This window comes from Mirounga angustirostris, unplaced genomic scaffold (assembly GCF_029215605.1).
Source record: "Mirounga angustirostris isolate CCGP_5_RB_7025 unplaced genomic scaffold, mMirAng1.0.hap1 SCAF_4, whole genome shotgun sequence".
In the NCBI taxonomy this organism is placed as follows: Eukaryota; Metazoa; Chordata; class Mammalia; order Carnivora; family Phocidae; genus Mirounga; species Mirounga angustirostris.
The window spans coordinates 119,008,107-119,031,310 of record NW_026991712.1 but is presented as its reverse complement, the minus strand read 5'-3'; the positions used below and the strand labels follow the sequence as shown (position 1 = coordinate 119,031,310).

Sequence of the window (23,204 nt, the reverse complement as noted above, 5' to 3'; positions counted from 1 at the left end):
TTTCCTCATACCATACAGTGTATATTCTGGAAACCCTTTATCTCAGATTCTCCCTTTTTCAGTGTGTGTTAGTTTGTGGCAAGGAGTGGGAAGTTAGATGATTTTAAAACGTTGATTTATATTGTTATGAGGAACTGGCATATATCAATTGCCTACTTTTCTTTTAAATGCACAGCCATGGGCCTGGGCCACTCTACCTTCTTTCCTATTCTCCAGTTTCTCCAAATGGAATGAATATTGTGGCTACTTTGTTTTCCTTCTAAAACCATACTGATTATCTGAGATTCAGGCCTCACTGAAAAGAATGTACTTTACTCCAAGAACCTGGCCTTGAGGCTACGAGCAATAAGTGATCATTGGGTTATCTTCCTTTGGAGAGGAAGAGTATATTTTCAACTGTATGGGGGGCTGTACTGTGTTACCAGAGGCATTTTAAAAACTATATAAGTGTGTTGGGGGGCGCCTGGGTGGCTCAGCTGGTTAAGCATCCAACTCTTGGTTTTGGCTCAGGTCATGATCTCAGGGCCGTGAGACTGAGCCCTGCATTGGGCTCCATGCTGGGCGTGGAACCTGCTTGGCATTCGCTCTCTCCCTCAGTCTACCCCTCTGCTCTTTAATTAAAAAAAGAAAAACAACTGTATAAGTGGAAGAATGGTAATATGTAGACACTGGGCACCAAAGATGTAAAATGTAGAGAGCATCTTCTTTTTTGTATGCTCACCCTCTCTGAAAAACTACTCTTCAATTTGCAGTCTATGTGCTTCTGGTCCCGGTCCCAATTTCCAGGGGTGAGTAAATGACCCAAATCTTGCCAATTACAGCATTCCAACCTCATGATTACTGTGATTGATTTAAAGATGATCATGTAAGAGACGATGGACTCTGAAAAACAAACTGAGGGTTCTAGAGGGGAGGGGGGTGGGAGGATGGGTTAGCCTGGTGGTGGGTATTGAGGAGGGCACATTCTGCATGGAGCAGTGGGTGTTATGCACAAACAATGAATCATGGAACACTTCATCTAAAACTAATGATGTAATGTATGGGGATTAACATAAGAATAAAAAAAATAAATAAATAAAGATGATCATGTAATCCAAGCCAGATTGGCTGGAATCCACCTTAGAATTTTTGCTAGAGCTATAAAGAAAGAAGAATGCTTCTTTTTTTTTTTTGCTAAGATTGCTAACTCTGAGGGCAATATAAGCTTAGAATTGCCAAGGGCCACCTTTTCCATAATATGTTCCTGTGAATGAAGCCAACAGACGTAAATAAGGCTAAAAGATGGAGAGTATCTTGATTATATTCATCAAACTCCTGTATCCAGCCAAAACTCTAGGCACATGCACTGCTGGACTTCTTAATTACATTAGCCAATCCTGAGTTCTGCTTAAAACTGTTTGAGGTAGGTTTTGTCATTTTTAATGGAAACAAACTTGACTAAAACACTGAATTATATGCAGTTTTTTAAACACACCTAGCTTCCTCATATATCTGTGCTGGAATACCATTGCCCTCTGTTTCCATTTGATAAGCCACTACTATTTCTTCAAGTCTTCGCTCAAGCAACTGTACTTCTTAGAAGTCTTCTTTAACTCCCTACTCCAGGTTCTCTCATCATATAATTTGTTGCCAAATCAAATATAACAATCTGTGAAGCCTTTCATGGTCCCCCTTAGCCAGAATCAGTAGCTTGTTCCTTTATATGTATATAGAGCTTGGTTAATATGGCTATTTAGTACTAATGACTCTATATAGTAATTAAGGGTTTATTTCTTTTTTTCCAAGAAAATATGAGTTCGTAGAGGAAAATGAAGGTATCTTACCCATCTTTACACCTCTAACATTTAACTTAACATGCTGCTGGTATACAATCCTCCATAGGCTCTTGCATTTCTGCACATTATACAAATGGGTTACTAACTATCCATTGATCCAGTCTATCGTTTTAAGGATTTCCATATAGCAAAGATGGCCATAGTGTCTCCCTCTGTAGCAAAAGGCAGGAATGCTTACTTTCTTTTTTTTAAAGATTTTTATTTATTTATTCATGAGAGACAGAGAGAGAGAGGCAGAGGGAGAAGCAGGCTCCCAAGGAGCAGAGAGCCCGATGCGGGACTCGATCCCAGGACCCTGGGATCATGACCTGAGCCGAAGGCAGACGTTTAACCATCTGAGCCACCCAGGTGCCCAGGAATGCTTACTTTCCATATAATAATCTCTTTCTGGAATACATTATTTTTTTTTTTATAACTGGCCATTATAAAAGATTCAGTTTCTCTAAGTTCAAAGTTCCTCTTATGCAATACAACCACTGCATATGCAAATGTCATCTAGCTCTCTTCACATCACCCTATGAGAAGAAAGGCTCTGTGAATCAGAGCAAAAATGCTGATACTCTGGAAACTGCTATTGTTAAGAATAATAAACTGTCCTTCGTCTCTGTCCCAGGAGTCTTGTGTCTTCTAAGAGAAATCTGTGAAACTATCAGGCTAACTGGCAGGTTTGGGATCCTTCATAGTCTCTGACAGTTCTGGTGATGAGAATGGGATACTAATGGAGACACAGCTTTCTGGAAGAGGAAGTGTGAAGGCCTTACCACATCATTAATGAGATTTGAGGGAAGTCCATGGGAATAGGAAGTGAACATGTTAACCAAATTGTACAGTCAATCGGGCAATAAATGGTCCTCTACTGTATTGCCTGCTAAAAGGAGGAATTGGAAGAGATAGTTATAGACCAAGTACTGGGAACAGAAAGTATCTTCAAAGACAGTTGTCTTAGTTGTGGTTAACTTTCCTCTGGGTGGGAAGATTTCTTCATTAATCTAGTGAGCAACCTCAGGTCAACCTCAATGTAACAACAGTACTAAGTACTGTTAGTAATAGCAACTAATAGTACTAAGATTCATCCTGGGTAGGCAGGAGATTCTGTCCTCTTTCAGACAACAGTTATGGAGACTCCCACCTACACTATGAAAGGACAGAAATTTGTGGCCACTATGGGCAGAAACCAGGCAAATCAATAAAACTTTGGCTGGTTCATTTGGGAGATCGGGGGGCAGGTTCCATATTTTTCACAATACAAGAACTGTAATATTAGGCTTCACTATCTAGCTACTGAACACTCTGCCTTGATATCACTTGGAATCAAAGGTCTTATGCAATTTGGCACCAGCCTAGTTTTATAACCTTATCTATCACTCTATACCTACACAAGGAATCTGCGTCAGCTAGTCAGTTTGATTCACTGATCTATAAATCCACTATCCATATTACCCAGATGTCTAGGCTCTGCTCATGTGGTTTACCCTGCCAGGAATGCCCTCCCCTTTTCCTGCCATTTATTCAACAATCTAATTCAAGATCCATCTTTTCCATGAACCCTTCCCTAATCCTTCCATCTCATGTTAATCTCTCTACTAACACTGAACTATAATAACTACTTATTTCTTACATGATGCCTTTGCCACTCTCTGACAGTATAAATATATATATACATATATACATATATGTATATATGTATATATATATATATATATATCTTCTTTTTCCAAAATAGACTATAAATTGCCCCAAATTATAGACAATATATTATTTTTGTATATATCCTATAGTGTTTACTAGTCATAGGTCTTACACAGTAGAAACTCAAGAAATGATTTGTTATTGACTGATTTGATCACATTTTCTTTCAGCACCGGTTTTTGAATAATAACTAAAAACATCAAATTACTCAACCAATCCCAAGTGATACTTCTTTGTTCAGAAGTAACTTGTTTAAGTAAAGGGGATCCATCTGGACTAAGATCTACTCAACTGGCTGCAGGCTGCCTTACCCAAGTAAAGTCCACTGAGGTGCTAAAATGGACATTTAGAAGCATGCCTTTGTTTGATATGAGCAGACTGTCCAAATGAACTTTGGTATTTGTCTCTAGTGAAGACCACCCTAGGGGAAAAAGAGGACCCACTGCTTGACCACAGCTGGTATCCCTCTGATTAGTGGTCTTGGCTCATTTTGTGAGCTGGCCCCACTTACCAAGAACATCATCCAAAACTCAACTATTTGGCAATCTCAGTAGTCCAGGGAGGTTAACAGCTGAATCAACAAATATTCTAACTATCCTGCTACCAAATTTGAAGGTGGTTTGCTGCCAGAACTGGGAGGAAGCATGGGTTTAGTGCTCAAAACTGATATTACTATGCTTAAAAAAATAGGGAAGATTCCTGTACAGCATTTTCCATATGTTTTTGTTAAAAGCAGACAAAGAACTAGCATGGAAAAAAATTTAATCTTATGTTTTAAAGCACGTGATGTTTTATTTTGTGACATCTCTAATATTTACAATTCGGGAAAGAGCTAAGTGCACAGATATGTTTACTTCTTTGGTACAGTAATTTAACTTGCCTACAATAAGTAAAACATTATGAAGCAAGGAAAAAAAACTTTGAAGTGGTTTGAAGTGACATTTGTTCAGATGATCTTTAATGATGAACAGTCTCTTCAATGCCAATGGCAAATAACATTTACAACAAAAACTTCAGAGTGCTTTACTTTCACTCTTATGAAGATCTGAGCTTCTGAACTAGAAAGTACTGGAAAGAAATATTGGCCAGTCTTTTCCTGTCTTATTGGTAGTACAGGTGACAACTTAAATGGTATGATTAATTTGAGGAGCATCAAAGTTTAAATCACCCACAAATCTTTCCCTGCTCACTAAATGACTCCTTAAATTCTACAAGACTCATTGCATTAGTTCCAGGTTTCTGTTTAGTGTTAAAATGTAAATATCCTTGAAAGGGGATTCTATTGAAGATAGCTGTTCTGCTAACCATTTACTGCTTGGAGTAAAATATATTTATCAGGTCTTTAAAAACAAGCTTTGATGAGAAGGGTAATTATGGAAAAGAAAAGAGAGACTGGTTGTTTGAGATAGACAAGAACCCATGCTCAAAAAGGAAAGAACAGAGGAAGATCAGCAGCCATAGGAATTAAATTCTTTGGCTGTTTTATAATTTTCTCTAAGGACTAAACTGATTCTAGACTTTTAAATAATCAAATGATTTTTAATTTTTCATTTAATCAAACCTAATTAATTTTGATGTCTGAAAAAAGACAAATAGAGACAGTGGAGGCTTTGACCTAGTCGGAATTGAATATTGCTTTCTTCAATATAAGTTCTTTGAAGTCAAGACCAAATCCAATTGACCTCAGCATTTTTTTTTTTTTTTAGGGATGAACATATAATGGATATCTCAAAAAGATCTGTTGAAAAGAAATAATTAGAACTGAATTCTTTAAAGAAGAGCCTAAATGGAAGAGATACTTCTATAGTTAAGTAGACCTCTGGGTTCTAAGGATCAGACAATAACTCACATCTACATGACTGCCAATCATATCATGTAGAGAGAATGTCAGAGATCCCTGCCAGCGTCAAAAACCTAAAATATGAATGCGTGATGGTCTCTATCAGAGCACTGTTAAATTCACCAGATTACCATCTACAGAAGTCAGTTGGATTGTGGAGATTGACTATAGGCTACCACAGCCCCAGTTGCAGCTGTTCTGTCAGACATAGCAGATAACTAAGTCCTTCTATATTTGGTATGTAATCACTGATTTGGCAAATACACTCTTTTCCTTTATAACTAAAAGAAAATTAAAAAATAGTCTGCATTCATGTGGGGCCCTTCAAATTTGGAAGTATCAGCAGTTCATCTTCACAGAAACAGATACTTATTTTATAAGAGTTTACCTTTCCTTTCTTTAAAGCTCCAACTAGCACCACTATCTAGAAAATTACAGAATGTCTGATCCACAGGCATGGAACCCCATAGAGTATAGCATTTGAACAAGATACCCTCTCTACAAAAAGCTACAAGAGTGGGCCCCTGATATGATTCATTGGCCTTCACCCATTCTGCACCATTTAGAGGTAGCCAGCCTTACAATACATTGGAACTGCCTTTAAAGTTATAAGGGAAGGGCCATCTTAAAGGAAACAATATGAAGGGAATACCACTCTTTGGGATATAGTGTATTTTTTTAAGTCAGAGACCTGTATATGGTACTTTTATCTCTAATAGGAAGGATGCATGACTCTGGAAACCAAAGAATAGAAGTGGATGTGGTCTTATTTACCATCACTCCCAATGATGCACTATATTTTGTACTTTCTTTCCCCACAACCTTGGACTCTTCAGGATTAGATATCCTGTTACCCAAAGGGTCTCTCTCTTGACAGGAGATAGAGCAAATATCCCACTAACCTAAACTTAGGGCTCTTAACAAGGCACTTTGGACTTTTTATGATGAGGTCTGAGCAAACAAAAAGGGAAGTCACCATACTGGCATGGTTAATTGATCCTGAAAAACAAAAATAGGCAAGACTTCTTTACACAAAAAGGGCAGGAAGGATACACGTGGAACTCAGGTGATACACTGGACACCTCTTAGAACTCCTATCAAGAGTTCATATTCTCAGTAATGAAGGTTAAGGTCATACCACTAGCTAAGCCACCAAGACCCACTCAGGTGATAGCTGAAGGTGAAAGGAATTTAAAATGGGTAGTGAAGGAGGGAATGATGAATACCAACTGTGACCCCAAGAGCAATCAGATCAGCAGCAGCCATAGTACATGCAATTTACATAGATCAATTAGACCAAAAATAAGTGAAGATATAGCAAAACCTAAACAACATAATAAAGAGCAAGTCACTATATACTATATATTAAACTTCACATTTAATGATAAAAATATACCTCCTTGTCAAGTGTATATTAAAATGTATAATGAAATGTCAACTGTATATTAAATCACAAAAAATGATCACAACAAAAAAGAAAAGATTGATAAGTTCCAAAAAATAGAACAACATCCTCTGATAACAATGAAATAAAAGTAAGAATTATTAACAAAACCAAAACCAATAGGCTCTTCCACCTGGAAATTCTAAAACTCCTTTTTAAATAACTCTTGGGTGAAAAGAGAAATAATTGAAATTACAAAATATCTAAAAGACAATGGTAATAAAAATACTCCATACCAGAATCTTTGAGATACATTTAAAGTAGTAGGCAGAGGGAAAGTGACAATTCTTAATAGTTTTAGGAATGAAAATAAAATAATGAAAATAAATAAAATTAAATTCCTTACTAAAAAAATAAATAAACCAAGAGAATCTCCAAGAAATAATAAAGATAAAAGGAGAAACTAATTATGTAATGAAAAGAAAAACAGAAAACAATAAATAAAAATTTCAAAAATTTTTTGAGAAAAAAATAACTAGACAAACTGAATCAAGCCTAACCAAGAAAAAAAAAAAAGAATAAGCACATATAGGGGCACCTGGGTGGCTCAGTTGGCTAAGCAACTGCCTTCGGCTCAGGTCATGATCCTGGAGTCCCGGGATCGAGTCCCACATCAGGCTCCCTGCTCAGCAGGGAGTCTGCTTCTCCCTCTGACCCTCCTCCCTCTCATGCTCTCTGTCTCTCATTCTCTCTCTCTCAAATAAATAAATAAAAAATTTAAAAAAAAGAATAAGCACATATATAAATATTAAAAAAAATAATGGCACATGGGAAACAACCATTAAAACAAAAACTTAAAAATCGTGAGACTATTTTGTGAATTTATATGGAAATCAATTTGAAAACCTAGATGAAACAGATATTTTCCTAAGGCTAATATAACAAAGCTAACCCCATTAGAGATAGCTTAAAAAGGCTAATTTCTGCAGAAGCAGTAAAAAAATTCATCAAGGAACTACCCCATAAAAAAACATCAATTCCAGATGGTTTCACAGAGGAATTCCATCAAAGTCTCATAGATAAGACAGCCCCAATGTTCCATAAATTACTCCATAGCACTAAAAATTAAGAAGACTTCCTAATTATTTTCATAAAATAAGTATAACACTAATATGTAAACTGGACAAAGAAATACCAAAAAAATTGAATATTATAGATCAAGATCACTTATAAATATTGATGCAAAAGTCACAAATAAATATTAGTACATATTGATAAGTATTGGTACAGCCATTTGGAAAACAGTATGAAGTTTCCTCAAAAAAATTAAAAACAGAACTACCATATGATCAAGCAATTCCACTTTTGGGTATTTATCTAAAGAAATAGAATACACTAACATAAAAAGATATATGCACCCCTATGTTCATTGCAGTATAATTCACAATAGGCAAGATATGGAAACAAAATCCAAAAATGGATTATCTAAAAATAATCCATTCAATGGGTGAATGGTTAAAGAAGTGATATGAAGGAGAGAGGATGGTGGCAAAGGAGGAGGACCCTAGACTCACCTTGTCCTGTGAATGCAACTAGATAACTATCAAATCCTCCTAAACACCCCAGAAACTGACCTGAAGACTGGCAGAACAAACTCCACGACTAAAGGTAGAGAAGAGGCCACATCAAAGAAGGTAGTAGAAAGTGCAGAAATGTGGTTTGGGAAAGAAAGGATTATGGTTGATGTGGTAGGGAGGGAGTTGCTGTTGTGGAGGAGGGTGAGAGATAGACTAGCACACAGAGGAGTACATGGGAAAATGAATCCCCCTAGCAATGGCTTGGAAAGTGAGAGGGGCTAAATTTTGTAAGTTTTTGCAACCAGCAGCACGTAAAGCCTGAAGTTTTAAAGGTCAGTGGGTATGGCTGAGATAGACTCCAGAGGGCATTGCCCTAATCTTGGAAAGAAGGCAAGCAACCTGTCGACATACAGCATTGAAACAGCAATCTGAAGAGTGTCTGGGGCACACAGTGGGGAGGTTATTCGCTCATCTTGGAGCATGTTCCAAAGAGGCAGCATTCATGGAAAGACCCCTCTGGGAACAAATGAACAGGCTAGGGCCATGTCCCTGCCCTGAACTTCAGTATAAGCACAGGGCGCCCTGCAGAAACCAGCACAGCCCAATACTCCCTACCTAATTTGCTTACACCAAGCCCTGTCACCCCATGCTCCAGTGGAACCGGCCCTCTCAGTCATGCTTGCCTCAGTCCCAACGGGCCTCTCCCCTTTAAGATCAGCCCAAACCCTTGGTCACATTGCATCTGTGAGGGTTTGCAGAACATCAGTTCCAGTGGCAGTGGCAACAGGTCTCATTTCACAAACAGATCAGAGCATACCTAGTTAAAAGGCCAGGGACCAAACACTGATCACAATAGGCAAAGCGAGCCTCTGCAGATGACTGGCCTGATAGATAAAGCAGCCAGGACAAAACAGCAAAGCACACATACCCTGGAGACACTCTCAAAAGTGCCAGACTCTGAGGAACAAGGGATGCTACACAGCGGGGCAATACAGGACCTCTTCTTCATAAGGCCCATTACCCTCAAAAACAGCAAACATAGGTGACTTCCCTAACACACAGAAACAGGCACAGAAACTTAGAAAAAATGAGAAGATAGATAAATTTATCCCAAATGAAAGAACAGGACAAGGCCACAGCAAGAGATTTAAGTGAAACAGATATAAGTAACATGCCTAATAGAGAATTTAAAATAATGATCATAAGGATATTCCCCGGACTTGAGAAAAGAGTAAAAGACATGAGTGAGACCTTTAACACAGAGATAAGGAATAGTGAAGCAGAAATAAAAGGCTCTGTAAGTGAAATGAGAAGCATGCTTGATGGAATTAACAGCAGGCTGGAAGAAGCAGAGGAACAAATTAATGACCTAAAAAACAGAGTAATGGAAAGTAATCAAGCTGAACAAAAGAGAGAAAAAAGAATTATGCAAAAGGAGAATAGACTTAGGGAACTCAGTGACTCCCTCAAACATAATAACATTCATATTATAGGAGTCTCAGAAGAAGAAGAGAGAGACAAGGGAGCAGAAAATTTATTTGAAGAAATAATAGCTGAAAACTTCCCTAACCTGGGGAAGGAAACAGATATCCAGATCCAGGAGGCATGGAGAACCCCTATCAAAATCAACAAAACAGATCCACACCAAGACATTGTAATCAAACTGGCAAAATATAGTGATAAAGAAAAAAATTTAAAAGCATGAAGACAAAAGAAGACAATAACATACAAGGGAAAACCCATAAGGCTAGCAGGGTTTTTTTTCTACCATTGAAACAATGTGACATTTGTGTATGAATAGACAATCATTCAAGTGGAATAGAAAACAAAATCCAGACATAGGCCAAAGAAACATGAAAATTTAGTATTTGTAGAGGTAGCTTTAAAATGACTAAAGAAAAGACAAATTGCTTAAGAAATAGTCCTGGAACAACTGATAACCCGTTTAGAAAAAGACAAAATTAAATAAATATATCACAACATTCAAAATTCTTTAAAAAGTTCCAAGTAATCTGCTCAAGTTACATAGGCTGCTATCATTCAGAAGTACTAATCCCAAAAGTATGTTATTTTTCAGATATCAACTTAAACCTTTTACCACCCAATAATTAAGAAATGTTATCATAGAAGTATAAAAACTAGGTGTCATCATTTTGGCTCCTAATAGATTTACTTTTACTGAATTGTACTTTGGCATTATGACATCAGTCTGAAAGATGGAAATCACACAATACCATGAACTGCTGCCCTTCTTTTGAACTATTAATGTGTTTTTTATAGAAGGGAAAAGAGAGTCATATAACTGATCATGCGTCACTGTTTTGGCCAGTAGGAAGTTCAGACTAAAATTTACAAAACAGTTCCAAAGAAATGTACAGGACTTTGTGGCTATATATTGAGAAAAGACAGTTTTTCAATCTCAGCTGAGTTATTTTTTTTTAAGGTTATTTATTTATTTATTTATTTGTCAGAGAGAGAGAGCACAAGCAGGGGTAGCAGCAGGCAAAGGGAGAAACAGGCTCCCCACTGAGCAGGGAGCCTGATGCGGGACTCGATTCCAGGACCCTTGGACCATGACCTGAGCCAAAGGCATACACTTAACCAACTAAGCCACGCAGGCATCCCCTCAGCTGAGTTCTTAATACCACTCAGAAATTATTTTATAAGTCTTCAGTCACTCCCCTACTTACTCTTCACAGATCTCCTCAAGCACCCTCTTTCCACATGCCCACAGTCCTCTAACTCTTGGGATTGTCTCCTACTTATACAGAAAACAAAATCTACCTTATTTCACCTCCTTAACTTCTCCCTTTGAAACAAATCCCTATACTTGTGCTATGCACAACTCATTTATTCTTGATCTTTTTTGCGTTTTAGAGAAATTTGAATTTCCCCCCAGGTGTTGCTTAAGTCCAACACTCAAATTTTTACAGTGATTTGTTCTCATTCAGTTATAAATATTTTCTAATTTCCACTGCGATTTTTTTTCCTTTTCTGTATGTTTTTACATTACCAAAGTTTATCTTACAGCTCTTATATTGTTAATTTAAAACTTAATTGCACTGTAATTAGAAAATGTATCCTTCTGGGGGTGAGCGTCCAGCTGTGGTATTTTCGAACCTTATTTCATGTACTTTCCCTAAATGATTTCATCTGTTACAACTGCTTCAAATAATACCTCTATGTGGATGATTACAAATGTTTGTCTCTAGTCCTATTCTCTTCTGAGTTTTAGGCCTATAGTTTTCTATAGACTTATCAGGTTAATTTCTTGTATGTCCAACAGACACTGCAACCCTAACAAATTCAAAACCAAAGCATTATCTCTACCACCCCTCTGAAAACTTTCTTCCTTCTCCCTTTTTATTCTCTATTTTTAGAATGGTGATCCCACATTCCACCCAATTCTTCAAACAACAAACATCAAAATTGTCTCTTATTCCCATGAACTGGAGTGTTCATGGGAATGTTGTTCGCTGGAGTGTTCAAGTGCTGTGAATTCTATATCCTAATTATTTCTGGAAGCCGTCCTTTCTTCTCAATTGTAACAGGCCCTCATCATTTATAGCCTGCCTTGCATCATCCTCTTAAATAGTGTTTAATTAGTTTTGTCACCTCTCCCTCTCTCCTTCTCTTTTACCGTTTTGCTCTTGCGACCACAAGTGTTGAAAACACAGTCTGATCATTTCATTCCCTTGCTTAAAAATCTTTGATCACTGCCTAAATAAAGTCCAAATTTAACACAATATATAAAACCCCTTATCTGAGAAAATTTATCTACTGTGCTAGTAGAAACTTTTCAGGGTTTATGTAATATTAAACATACTATTGTAAATTCTTGGACTTGCAACTCTATCAAAAGTCTAATGTGATGGGTATTAAGGAGGGCACGTATTGCATGAAGCATTGGGTGTCATATGCAAACAATGAATCATGGAGCACTACATCAAAAACTAATGATGTATGAGAGACAATGGACTCTGAGAAACAAACTGATGGTTCTAGAGGGGAGGGGGGTGGGAGGATGGGTTAGCCTGGTGGTGGGTATTGAGGAGGGCACGTTCTGCATGGAGCACTGGGTGTTATGCACAAACAATGAATCGTGGAACACTATATCTAAAACTAATGATGTAATGTATGGGGATTAACATAACATTAAAAAAATTAAAAAAAAACTAATGATGTACTGTATGGTGACTAACATAACATACATAATACAAAAAAAAAGTCTAATGTTGAGAAGGAGTTGGATACAAGTGTTTCCTCATATATAACTGCCTACACATTATACTTTTATGATTAAAAAAAAACTTATGATCTTTAGATTAAACCACTTTTCCAAAACAACCTTGTACCAATTACATGAATACAGGTTACATCTTTGGCCCAATGAAAACATTTAATGCAGGTGAGCAGGAGGCGTGGGCACAGTCTGACAAGGCTGGAGCTCAGGACCTTGTATTAGCAGTACAGAAATCAAATACAATGAGACAGTGTTTTGAATGATGATTGCAAATCATAAAATCTCAAAAGAAACATCTTTGGAAGACCAAGTAATAAGTAAAAACATGGCCCATGCATCCTTTAACCTGGCTTTAGAAAAAAAGGAGAAAATGATCCCAACCATACAGATAATTAGGAGGTGACACATTCCTCCCTAGCACGCATCCTATCTGTAACTAAAGTTATAATAGAACCCATGTTCATAATAATAACCTTTAAAGATAATAAAAGATAAATTAGGTTCTGTATCCTCAGTATGAGAAGACAGGTAAATAGAATTAATTCCAAGAAGGTTTTCACGAAAAAATTATTAAAAGCATACAGGCTTACAGAAGATATAAACTTATATTAATGTGTTAATTACTATTTTAATTATCTGTTAATAGTTGCTTCAATTACTCAAAACAATTTCCTTCTTCCCAGAATGCTGACATCGATATATTGCTGTATTTTATCTCCTACTATGTCCTTGTTAATAAAACTAGGTACAATGTAGTTTTTTAGATTTTTGAACTACCAATATCGAGTGTGTTTTTAAATGAGACAACAAGAAAGAATAGGCATTTGCTGAAGAAATCAGCCAACCCTGAAAGAGAGATGCAGGGTAAAAAGCAGATTTTATGGTTTACAAAGAGAGGGAGAAAGCATCAGTACAGTGCTATTTCTAGAAATTCTGCCTACTGCTTTGACATTGTTTATTGTTCTGATTTATTTATTCTGAAGCCAAACTCATTTTTTCAGCTTTATTGCTGTTTCTATGATTCTGAATTAGATGTGTATGTGTATTTATATGTGTATGTACATATATTTTTTTGGCTTATATTTCTGAACTAGAGTGAGCTTCAGAATCTTTATCTCCATGTGGTACATATCTTTGACTCATAAAATGATTTTTAAGAAACTCAAATGTTTCATGTTAGAAGCTTGTGTTCTACGTGAATTTGCAGGAAAAAAAAGACACTCTACATCAAGTATTCAGCCAAAGTCATATTTCAAAGAATAAACAAGCAAGTTTGATATATGTACTATAGACTTAATTATATTTATTCTAGAATATGAGATCTAAATGATATATGCATACAGCAAACACTGGAAGCATTTTGTATTAAAAATTCAATGGAGTTTATCCTGAAATTTGATTTCATGCCCCAAGTATGTGTTATTAATAGTTGTGCCAAACAAATAAGTCAGCTGTGATCAAATCAGGACTATAATGTGGCTAATACCTTTCTGTTTCCTCGGGATCACTGTTGCATACCTTTTAATATGGGAGAAAAGATTTAGTCCAAACTATTTACAAAGATGTGAATTTTAACAAGAATCTTTCTTAAGCCTGTTATGTAAAAACATGCTTTACAATCAAGTTTAATTTTTACTTTTGTTTCAAATTTAGTATCTTCCAACTAACATTTTACCTCTGGTCCTGGAGGGCCACATGGTCCTTGGGGTCCCGGGTCACCTATCTGGCCCTAAAATGGGGGTGGGGATCAAAGTATAAGTATTAATCTGATATATACAATTTAAAACAGAAAAAGACATATGGTAAGCAAAAAGAACTCAATGTATTATGCCACACAAAATTATAATGACTTTCCAGCAAACAACAATGAATATATTATGTCAAACAAAGTTGTAACTACCATTCAGAAAGACTTAATTTGTAACCATCATCACTGTGGAAAACTCATTTAAATAAAAGATGTATGGATATAATATATAGTTACTCCTAAGTGTTGGAGATACAAACAAATTGAGTTAAGTGCTCAAATCAAGAAAAAAGTAGTGTGTGTATGTGTAGGTTACCCAGAGATAAGGCAATAAAGTTTGACTCAACAAGATAGGGGACTCTAGATGAGGAACTGCTTTCATAACAACCAGAGTCTGGTACTGTCCCTGAAAATTCCTCTCTCCTTTGATACTACAAGAGGCCTGATTTAGTAATTAAAAATCATCTGGATTTAAGTCCCTGCTGCTTAATCTCTCTTAGGCTCAGTTTTCTTAACAATAAAATAGGAATAATAGTGATAACAAGTACTAACATTGTTACAGGGTAATTGTGAGGATTAAAGGAGACAATATATTTAAGGTGCTTAGTTTAGCACAGTGCCTGGCAATAAATGTTAACCAATTTTGTAACCATTAATCTTTCCCTTTATATCCTCTGTCCTCTCCTGGGTACCTATAATTCCTAGATTGTTTTGATCATTATATTAAAATGCTGAGGATTTATTGTCAATATTTCTGAAGCCATTTTCTGACATCTGGATTAACCATGTGAAATCAGGGCTGGAGAGGAAGTTCAGAGGAGAGAAAAGTGGTTATAAAGCCTGAAACTAGAGATGAAAGGAGGCAGTAGTCTGATACCCTTGCTTTCATAAGAAAAATTATTGATTATTTCTGTCATATTAAATTTCTATGTGAGTTTCAAATTTGACCTAATAGGTCTCAGATTACATAAAATTACAAGAAATAATGTGTGCTTATCCACGTTTTAAGAAGTAAAGCACAGTTTTCCATAAGCACTAAAGTCATTCTCATACAACGCTTAAGTATCTGGGTATCTGGATACAAAACAGTACACAATAGAACTACTGCAATCAAATCCAGAGAAAAGTAATGAAGTATTATATAAGACTTGATTTAGGTTCTCCTAAATAAAGTCATAATTCATCATAATCAGTATCTAGAGTCTTAAATTCTTAAAATGGCAAGTACCTCTCTTAAAGAGATAAAGATGGGGCTCTCACTGGAGACCTCTGGTGGCAAAAAAACAAATGAGAAGCTAAATTTACAAGCTTTGAGGAAAAAATAACATACTCTATGTCTTTGTTTTCAGAAAAGTTAATTGACAACCAGATAGTTAAAAGCACAAATTTTGGAAAAATTTCATTCTTCAGAATAAATCTTCATTTTTGAAAAACTTCAACTGGAAGTTTCCTTGAATGTCAAATCTCCTTTATAAAAACTGAATTTTCAAGTAAGTTTTAGACAATGGAGTGATGATTAAGTAAACCTCTATAACTGACAACTTCTAGTTAAAAATATGGAAAAACATAATAATTGTCTTTGTTTTCTTTGTTTTAAGGAAAGAATATTTCTTAACTTCTGATTGGTGATTCTGTCTGGTTTTTAGATGCTTGTTGAGCAAAAGACTCCCTAATTCCAAAATGAAGAAAGCTTTCCAAATCAGGACATTCTTTCTTTTATCTTGTAAGTATTCTTTCATGTTACAACTTAGATTCATTTGGGGAAAAAAAAATATCACTAATGCCGGCATCTTAGAAAACAGAAAGCCAAAAGTAGGAGATATAAAATAAGAAAGACATCCTTATGACTTTGACATTCTTTGTCATGATAGTAAACAAATGATTTAGATAGGCACTAACTTGTATAATTTCTTTTTAATATAACAGATTCAGCACAAGCAATTTTTCATTAAACAGGTGTCTCCTTCCAAAACTAGGGAAGGTTTCCAGGTCAAACCCCTACAATTTTTTTCTATTAATAAGATACAAACAAGTGATAAAGTGAGAGACTACAGATGCTCACAAATATTAATTCATAAATATCTAGCCTATCTTCAGTCTGATGTATATTTTTCAAAGATTTGATAAAACAAACAAAAGATGGTCAATTATCTTCTACCAAAGTAATCCCTGCTGACATTAAAATGTTTTTTTAATTAGAAAAATATAGAAAGGTACAAAATGAGCAAGTAAAAGCCTCACTTTTATCATCTTAATACTCCCTGCCTCACAGCCCTAAAAAAAACATATTAGAGTTGGTTCTGGTGATTTATTTCAGGAAAAAAAATAACATTAAGGGTTTTAGGACAATGTGTTAAAGGTGAAACAGGCTCTCCACCTTTTTTTAGGTTAGACTGGAGAAATACTGGTAAACACTATTACTGAGAGAGGAAATTAAAGAGTCACAGATTTGCAAGGAACTTACACAGTGGTTAAATGCTCAAGGTCATAGCAAGTCAGTGTCGGGGGTGGAACTAAAATCTAAGTCTCTGTTTCTCAGAGCAGTATATCCCCCCTGCCTCACAACAAACATGTTATCAATATACACTGTATCAAAAAGTAAGGGAGACATTAAAAAGGTTTACTTTGTATAAGCATGATATCTGACTTCCGTTTTCTCTAGTAATTAATTGTAAAGCATTACAGAATAATATTGATACCACTTATTACTTAGTATTGGCCTTAGAAAATGTGTTGTACCCGCTCCTTTTATTATTATCAAGAGTCAGAAAACCTTCACATTATGAATAACTGAGGATGTAAGAAGTCTAGGGTCTTACTTTGCCAACCACTGCAGATATTGTAAGTTCCTGTTATGTGATTAGAATCATCCTTGAAAAACGGAAGCTTTTTGTTGGTTTCATGACCTATTTTTATGTCCCTTATTTATACTCTTTGGAATTTCTGAGATTCAACTCCAGAGCCCAAGTCTGGATACATGACTGGCCAGGTTTACTCTGAGTCCAGGGCAAAAAAGTAAGAGTGAAGCTCATCACCAGCATGTCACTTGACAAAAAGATACTGAACATTTTTCTTTGGAATAAATACTTTCTGAGAGATGTATATGAAATGCTTTCACTGTTAGAAGTCATACAGAATGAAGTATATAAAGTACTATAACTTAATGCTGCTTCCTCTGACAAAAAAATAAACAAACCTGAGATGGGAGGAGGGAGTTAGAGGAAACACGATGATTTGCTCAGGGAACAACACTCTTTCAAATGTATATTCTAATGTTATATTAATAAGTTATAATCTTCCATCTATTTTTTTCTATCTACAATCACCTACACCTTCATAGAGTTGTAATCAATATTAAAAATCCTAAAACAATCTTAAAATATTGAACCCTCAAACAGTATTGCATAGTGGCTAAGTACGTGAGCTCTGACACATGATTACCCAGGTTTTCCCAGGTGACCAACAACTAACTATGGAAACTTGGGCAAGTTATTTGACTCTGTGTTTCAGTTTCCCTAATCTGTAAAATAAGAATAATAACAGTACCAACTTCATATGATTTTTGTAAAGATTAAATTAGAGGTACAGACCTTAGAATAGAGACTGGTACTTTGTAAACACTCAGTAAATCTTAGCTATAATTATTATGACTTTTAATATATAGAGACATACTGTTAACTCATGTTTTAACCATTATTTAAATGATTTTAATTACTCAGTAATTTTAGTTTGAGTTGGGTTTCATGTTAACTACAATATAAAATATTCTTTTTTTTCCCCAACTAATTGATGCCCAAAGGTTAAAAAAAAAAAAAAAAAAGACAAAGAACTAGTATATTTGTGCCCACAGAGTGTGACATGCTATCTTTTCTTCAAAATATTTCTCTAATGAAATATATTGGAATGAAAGATATTTGGAAAAATTAAAAGTATTATTTAAGGTGCTTTGTATTTTCTGTCTGAAATGTCCATTGTTTACTTTAGATACTATCCATAACAGATCAAACAAGATCTTTAGGGCTCACAGAAATTTGGTTTGGGCCTGGGATGAGGTGGGGGGCAGGAAGGATGAGGTCCAATACTCTATGGAATGCGAGCTGAAAACTTGAAGGATTAGCTATACCCTAAAACTGAAGAGAAAAAATGCCAGACTGGTAGGCTTACCCTCTACTTCTTATATTCTACTAATACCAACAAGTGTGAAGACTCATGCCATGATGTACACTTCGTTAATGGGAAAGAGCAAAGCAAAAGTTCAAACCTACTGAAGGTCCTGGCTTTCCTCTGATCCCTGGTGGTCCTGGAACACCAACAGCACCCTAGAGGGTGAGAATAATGGAGAAGATGAAAGCTATCACACCACAAAAGGCAGCTATGCCTCTGTATACAAACTGCTTAAAAAATTAATGGAGTGAATCTAAAAACTTTGAGAAAACCATTTCAAACAAGACGTGTAAAACCATATTGATACCATATCCTAACAAACTACATGGTTAAAATAATCATACTCCTGGGTGCCTGGGTGGCTCAGTTGGTTAAGCGACTGCCTTCGGCTCAGGTCATGATCCTGGAGTCCCTGGATCGAGTCCCGCATCGGGCTCCCTGCTGGGCAGGGAGTCTGCTTCTCCTTCTGACCCTCCCCCCTCTCATGTGCTCTCTCTCCTTCTCTCTCTCTCAAATAAATAAATAAAATCTTTTAAAAAAATAAAATAAAATAAAATAAAAATAAAATAAAAAATAAAAAAATAAAATAATCATACTCCTTTCTTTTTAAAGAATTTATACCTTTTCACTGAATTTTTTGTAATTATATAAACTAAATCGAAAAAAAAATTACCTTGTCTCCAGGATACCCTAGTTCTCCTGGCTCTCCTGTAATGCCTTGTTCACCCTAGAGGGCACAATTTCATACAAAGACACTTAAGCAACACAAACATGGCAATATTATAAGAAAGTAAAATTAATTATAGAAGAATAGTTTCTCTATTTTTCCTACTTCTGATAAAAACTGTATATTTGACAGTACAGATTAGATCCCATATATAAAAACAAGATATTTTATAAGTTGTACTGACTAAAAAGAAAAAATAAATGTGATGAGAAATTATCTCTATGATAATGTAAATATTTAAATCACCTTATCACCTTTGATTCCAGGTAGGCCCTTATTCCCGGAAAGACCCTTAAAAAAAAAGTGATATTTTGTGACATCGTAGAGAAATTAAGGGGAAATATCCATTATGCAAATAGAGACATACCATCAGGCCAGGAGTTCCAGAAGGTCCAAATGGTCCAATAGGGCCAATACTGCCCTGAAAAGCAATTAGACAGAAAGGTATCATTAAGCATCCACTAGGATTGGAAAGAGAATATGGTAAAATTAATGAACTAACCCAGAACAGTTCATCTCACTAAGCTCCCACATGTGCCTTGTTCTTCCACTTCTTTTCCTCTCCACATTAATAAATCATACCAATGTTTGAAACTTTAGCGAGGTCATCCTACTCCCTGAAGCTATTATACCAGTCTAGTCCACAAGGATCCTCCCCTTCCTTTAGTTCGTATAATGCTTAACTGTCCATGACATGCATCTTGAAATATTTCTCTAACTAGATAATATCTTGAAGATAAGGGAAATATTTTAGTGCCACATTCCCAGGAGGTATTCAATTAATACTTCATTTGATCATCTTATATTTTTATTTCACACATTTATTCAGGAATTATTTATTGGGCACTTACTATGTTCCAGGCATTCCAGTGAATTTATTTTGTGATTTGAAATTTGCAAATGATAAAATTTACCATAATTTCAGGGATAAACTGAGTACTGAACAAAAGACTCTACTCTTCTGGGCTTCTGTCAGTCATACATCATTTAACATTTGTTGAACATAACATGTACACAGACACTGTAGTTGTGTGGAGGAAATAAAGATGAAAAAGACATAGTCACCAACATCAAGGTTCTCAGTTTAATGCTCCAACGCAAGATTCCTCAAAAATGTAACAAACTATCACCTCCAGTAAGCAAGTGATTTTAAAAAACTCCTCAAATATATCATCTTAGAAGACAAAGGACAATAGCCACAATAAGGGTATTTCAAAGTAAAATTTGAAAAAAAATGGCTTGGGGATCACTTACAATTTTCATGTCATTGACACCTTCATTATCCTTCTTTCTCTTGCTACCTCTCTGTGCCTAGCTTCTGTATCATCCTTCATCTTCAAAGAACAAGTTGGCTTAAACCTCCCTTTTATGGTTTTCAAATGTTAAGGAACTTCTAAAGGTGTATCTGTGGCCATGCTAAAAATGTTGCCCCTTTTACCAAAGTTCTTAGGAAAGCATCCCAGGCCTCACTACCAGGTTTGCACCAACCCTTCCCATCTTGTCTACTTCCATTTGTCCCTACTCCTCCTTTACTTCTCCCTCCTCCAAATCCCACATTCTAGCCACAACGGACTGTTTTCCATTCTCTGAACATTCTCTCTCTTTATCACATGCTCCAAGCCTTCGAAGATATGGTTACCAATCCTGGAATGGCTTTCTACTGCACTAATGAGTTCACTGCATTATACTCCCCTCTGTGTTCCTAGTCCACGCATTCTGTGAAAGCAGAAGCAAGTTTATTGATTTTTTACTTCCCAGACCCAACATAGTAATTGGCACATAACTGTTTTGAAATAAAGTATGGAATGAATACTGAAGGACCTGTCAGAATAGCCAAAAACAAAAAGACAAGAAATAACTAGTGGTGGGGATGTGGAGAAAAAGGAAGCCTTGTGCATGCTGGTGGAAATGCAAATTGGTGGAGCCACTGTGGAAACCAATATGGACATTCTTCAAAAAATTAAAAGTAGAATTACCATATGACTCAGTAATTCCACTACTGACATTTACCCAAAGAAAAGGAAAACACTAATTCGAAAAGATATATGGACCCTATGTTTATTGCAACATTACTTTCAACAGCCAAGACGTGGAAGCAGCTCAAATGTCCATCCATAGACGAATGGATGAAGAAGATGTGGTATACAAACACACACACACACACACACAGGAATATTACTCAGCCATAAAAAAGACTGATATTACTCAGCCATAAAAAAGACACGTGCACACGCACACACACACTGGAGTATCACTCAGCCATAAAAAAGACTGTTGTTTCTTGCCACTTGAAACAACATGGATGGACCTAGAGGTTAAAATGCTAAGTAAAATAAACAGAGAAAGACAAATACCATATGATTTCACTCATATGTGCAATTTAAAAAACATGCGCAATTTAAAAAACAAAATAAATGAACAAAGAAAAAAGGCAAACAAACAAAAAACCAGACTCTTAATTAATTAAGACTCTTAATGCAGAGAACAAACTGGTAGTTGCCAGAGGGGGGGTTAGTGGTGGGATGGCTGAAATAGATAAATGGGATTAAGAGTACACTTACCGTGATGAGCACTGATTGATGTACAGAATTATTGAATGATTATACTGTACATTTGAAACTGATACAACACTATGTTAATTGTACTTCAGTAAAAATATTTTTTTAAACAGTGATTTCAAGAACTATCTCCCAACATAACAGAGCATTGCTAATAGTTTGCATTCATATAATACAAATTTCAGAATGGAAAATATGACATCTTTACTTTTGCGTGAGTCCTAAAGTCTGTGAAATATAACTGAGATAAATTATTTCCAATATGTTTAATCCTGAAATATATGAGACTGTGAGAGGGAAAGAGTAATATTTTCCAACTTAATAAACAGATATGCAATATTCATATATCATTGACAAATTCTATCAGTAGGAAACAATTGTTCTTATAATTACAGTGGCTAGTTTATTCAAAGTTCATAGCTTAAAAAATAATGAGAGTTTCAAAAAATACAATAAGCATTTCTGTTTGGAAATTATGCAGCAATAATCTATGTAAGTATGGAAGACTCTGAAAAACAAACTGAGGGTTCTAGAGGGGAGGTGGGTAGGGGGGATGGGTTAGCCTGGTGATGGGTATTAAGGAGGGCACATTCTGCATGGAGCACTGGGTGTTATATGCAAACAGTTAATCATGGAACACTACATCAAAAACTAATGATGTATGGTGATTAACATAACAAAAAACAATAAAGAAATGTTATAAACATAAACAAACATTTCTTTGTCATCCTGTTGGTTTTTTCTATAGGCAATAATATTAACTTTGTTTCAGTAAATATATCACTGCATAGACTAATATCTTCAGATGAATGTACTTTGTATGCACAATCTACTGTTTTACTTTTTTAGTGACCCTAAAAGAATTAACACAAAATAGTAAGTGTTGAGAGATATCAAAGATGTAAAAGATTATAGTAAAGATATAAAAGATTTAGGGATGCCTGGGTGCCTCAGTCAGTTAAGCATCTGCTTTCGGCTCAGGTCATGATCCCAGGGTCCTGGGATCGAATTCCACATCAGGCTCTTTGCTCAGCGTGGAGCCTGCTTCTCCCTCTGCCTATGCTGCTCCCCCTGCTTGTGCTCTTTCTCTCTCTGTCAAATAAATAAATAAAATCTTTAAATATATATATTTATATATATATATATATATATATTTAAAGATTTAGTAAAATAGTATGGGTATAGAAAGCTCCAAGAAATAGCAAACATTTTGTGGTATGTGACAAATGGTGTGGAAAATCCTAGTCCTGAAGAACTATAGCTTTCTCAAAGCAACCTGCAATAGGCTAAGAGCAGTTTTCAGTTCCACAGGATAATGTGAAAGTCTTCAGAACTCTCTGCTTACCATACTCCTCTTCCATGAGAAGACAGAGCAGACAGGAGAAACACTTCCATGCGTGGCAGCTTAGCTGAGAGTGTCTGGGATACAGCACCAAAGGC

The 23,204-nt window shown here is 35.8% G+C and overlaps 1 protein-coding gene across 1 annotated transcript in view; it reads right to left on the bottom strand.

Annotated features, from left to right (window-relative positions):
• Positions 1-23,204, bottom strand: part of COL24A1 (collagen type XXIV alpha 1 chain) — a 391,649-nt gene that overhangs the window by 234,836 nt on the left and 133,609 nt on the right. Inside the window, exons 15-19 of the mRNA XM_064588890.1 lie at positions 19,574-19,627; positions 19,453-19,497; positions 19,153-19,206; positions 18,581-18,634; positions 14,244-14,297 (exon numbers count right to left, since the gene is read on the bottom strand). Of these exons, the coding sequence (XP_064444960.1) occupies positions 14,244-14,297; positions 18,581-18,634; positions 19,153-19,206; positions 19,453-19,497; positions 19,574-19,627 (261 nt within the window). The remainder of the gene's footprint in view (positions 1-14,243; positions 14,298-18,580; positions 18,635-19,152; positions 19,207-19,452; positions 19,498-19,573; positions 19,628-23,204) is intronic.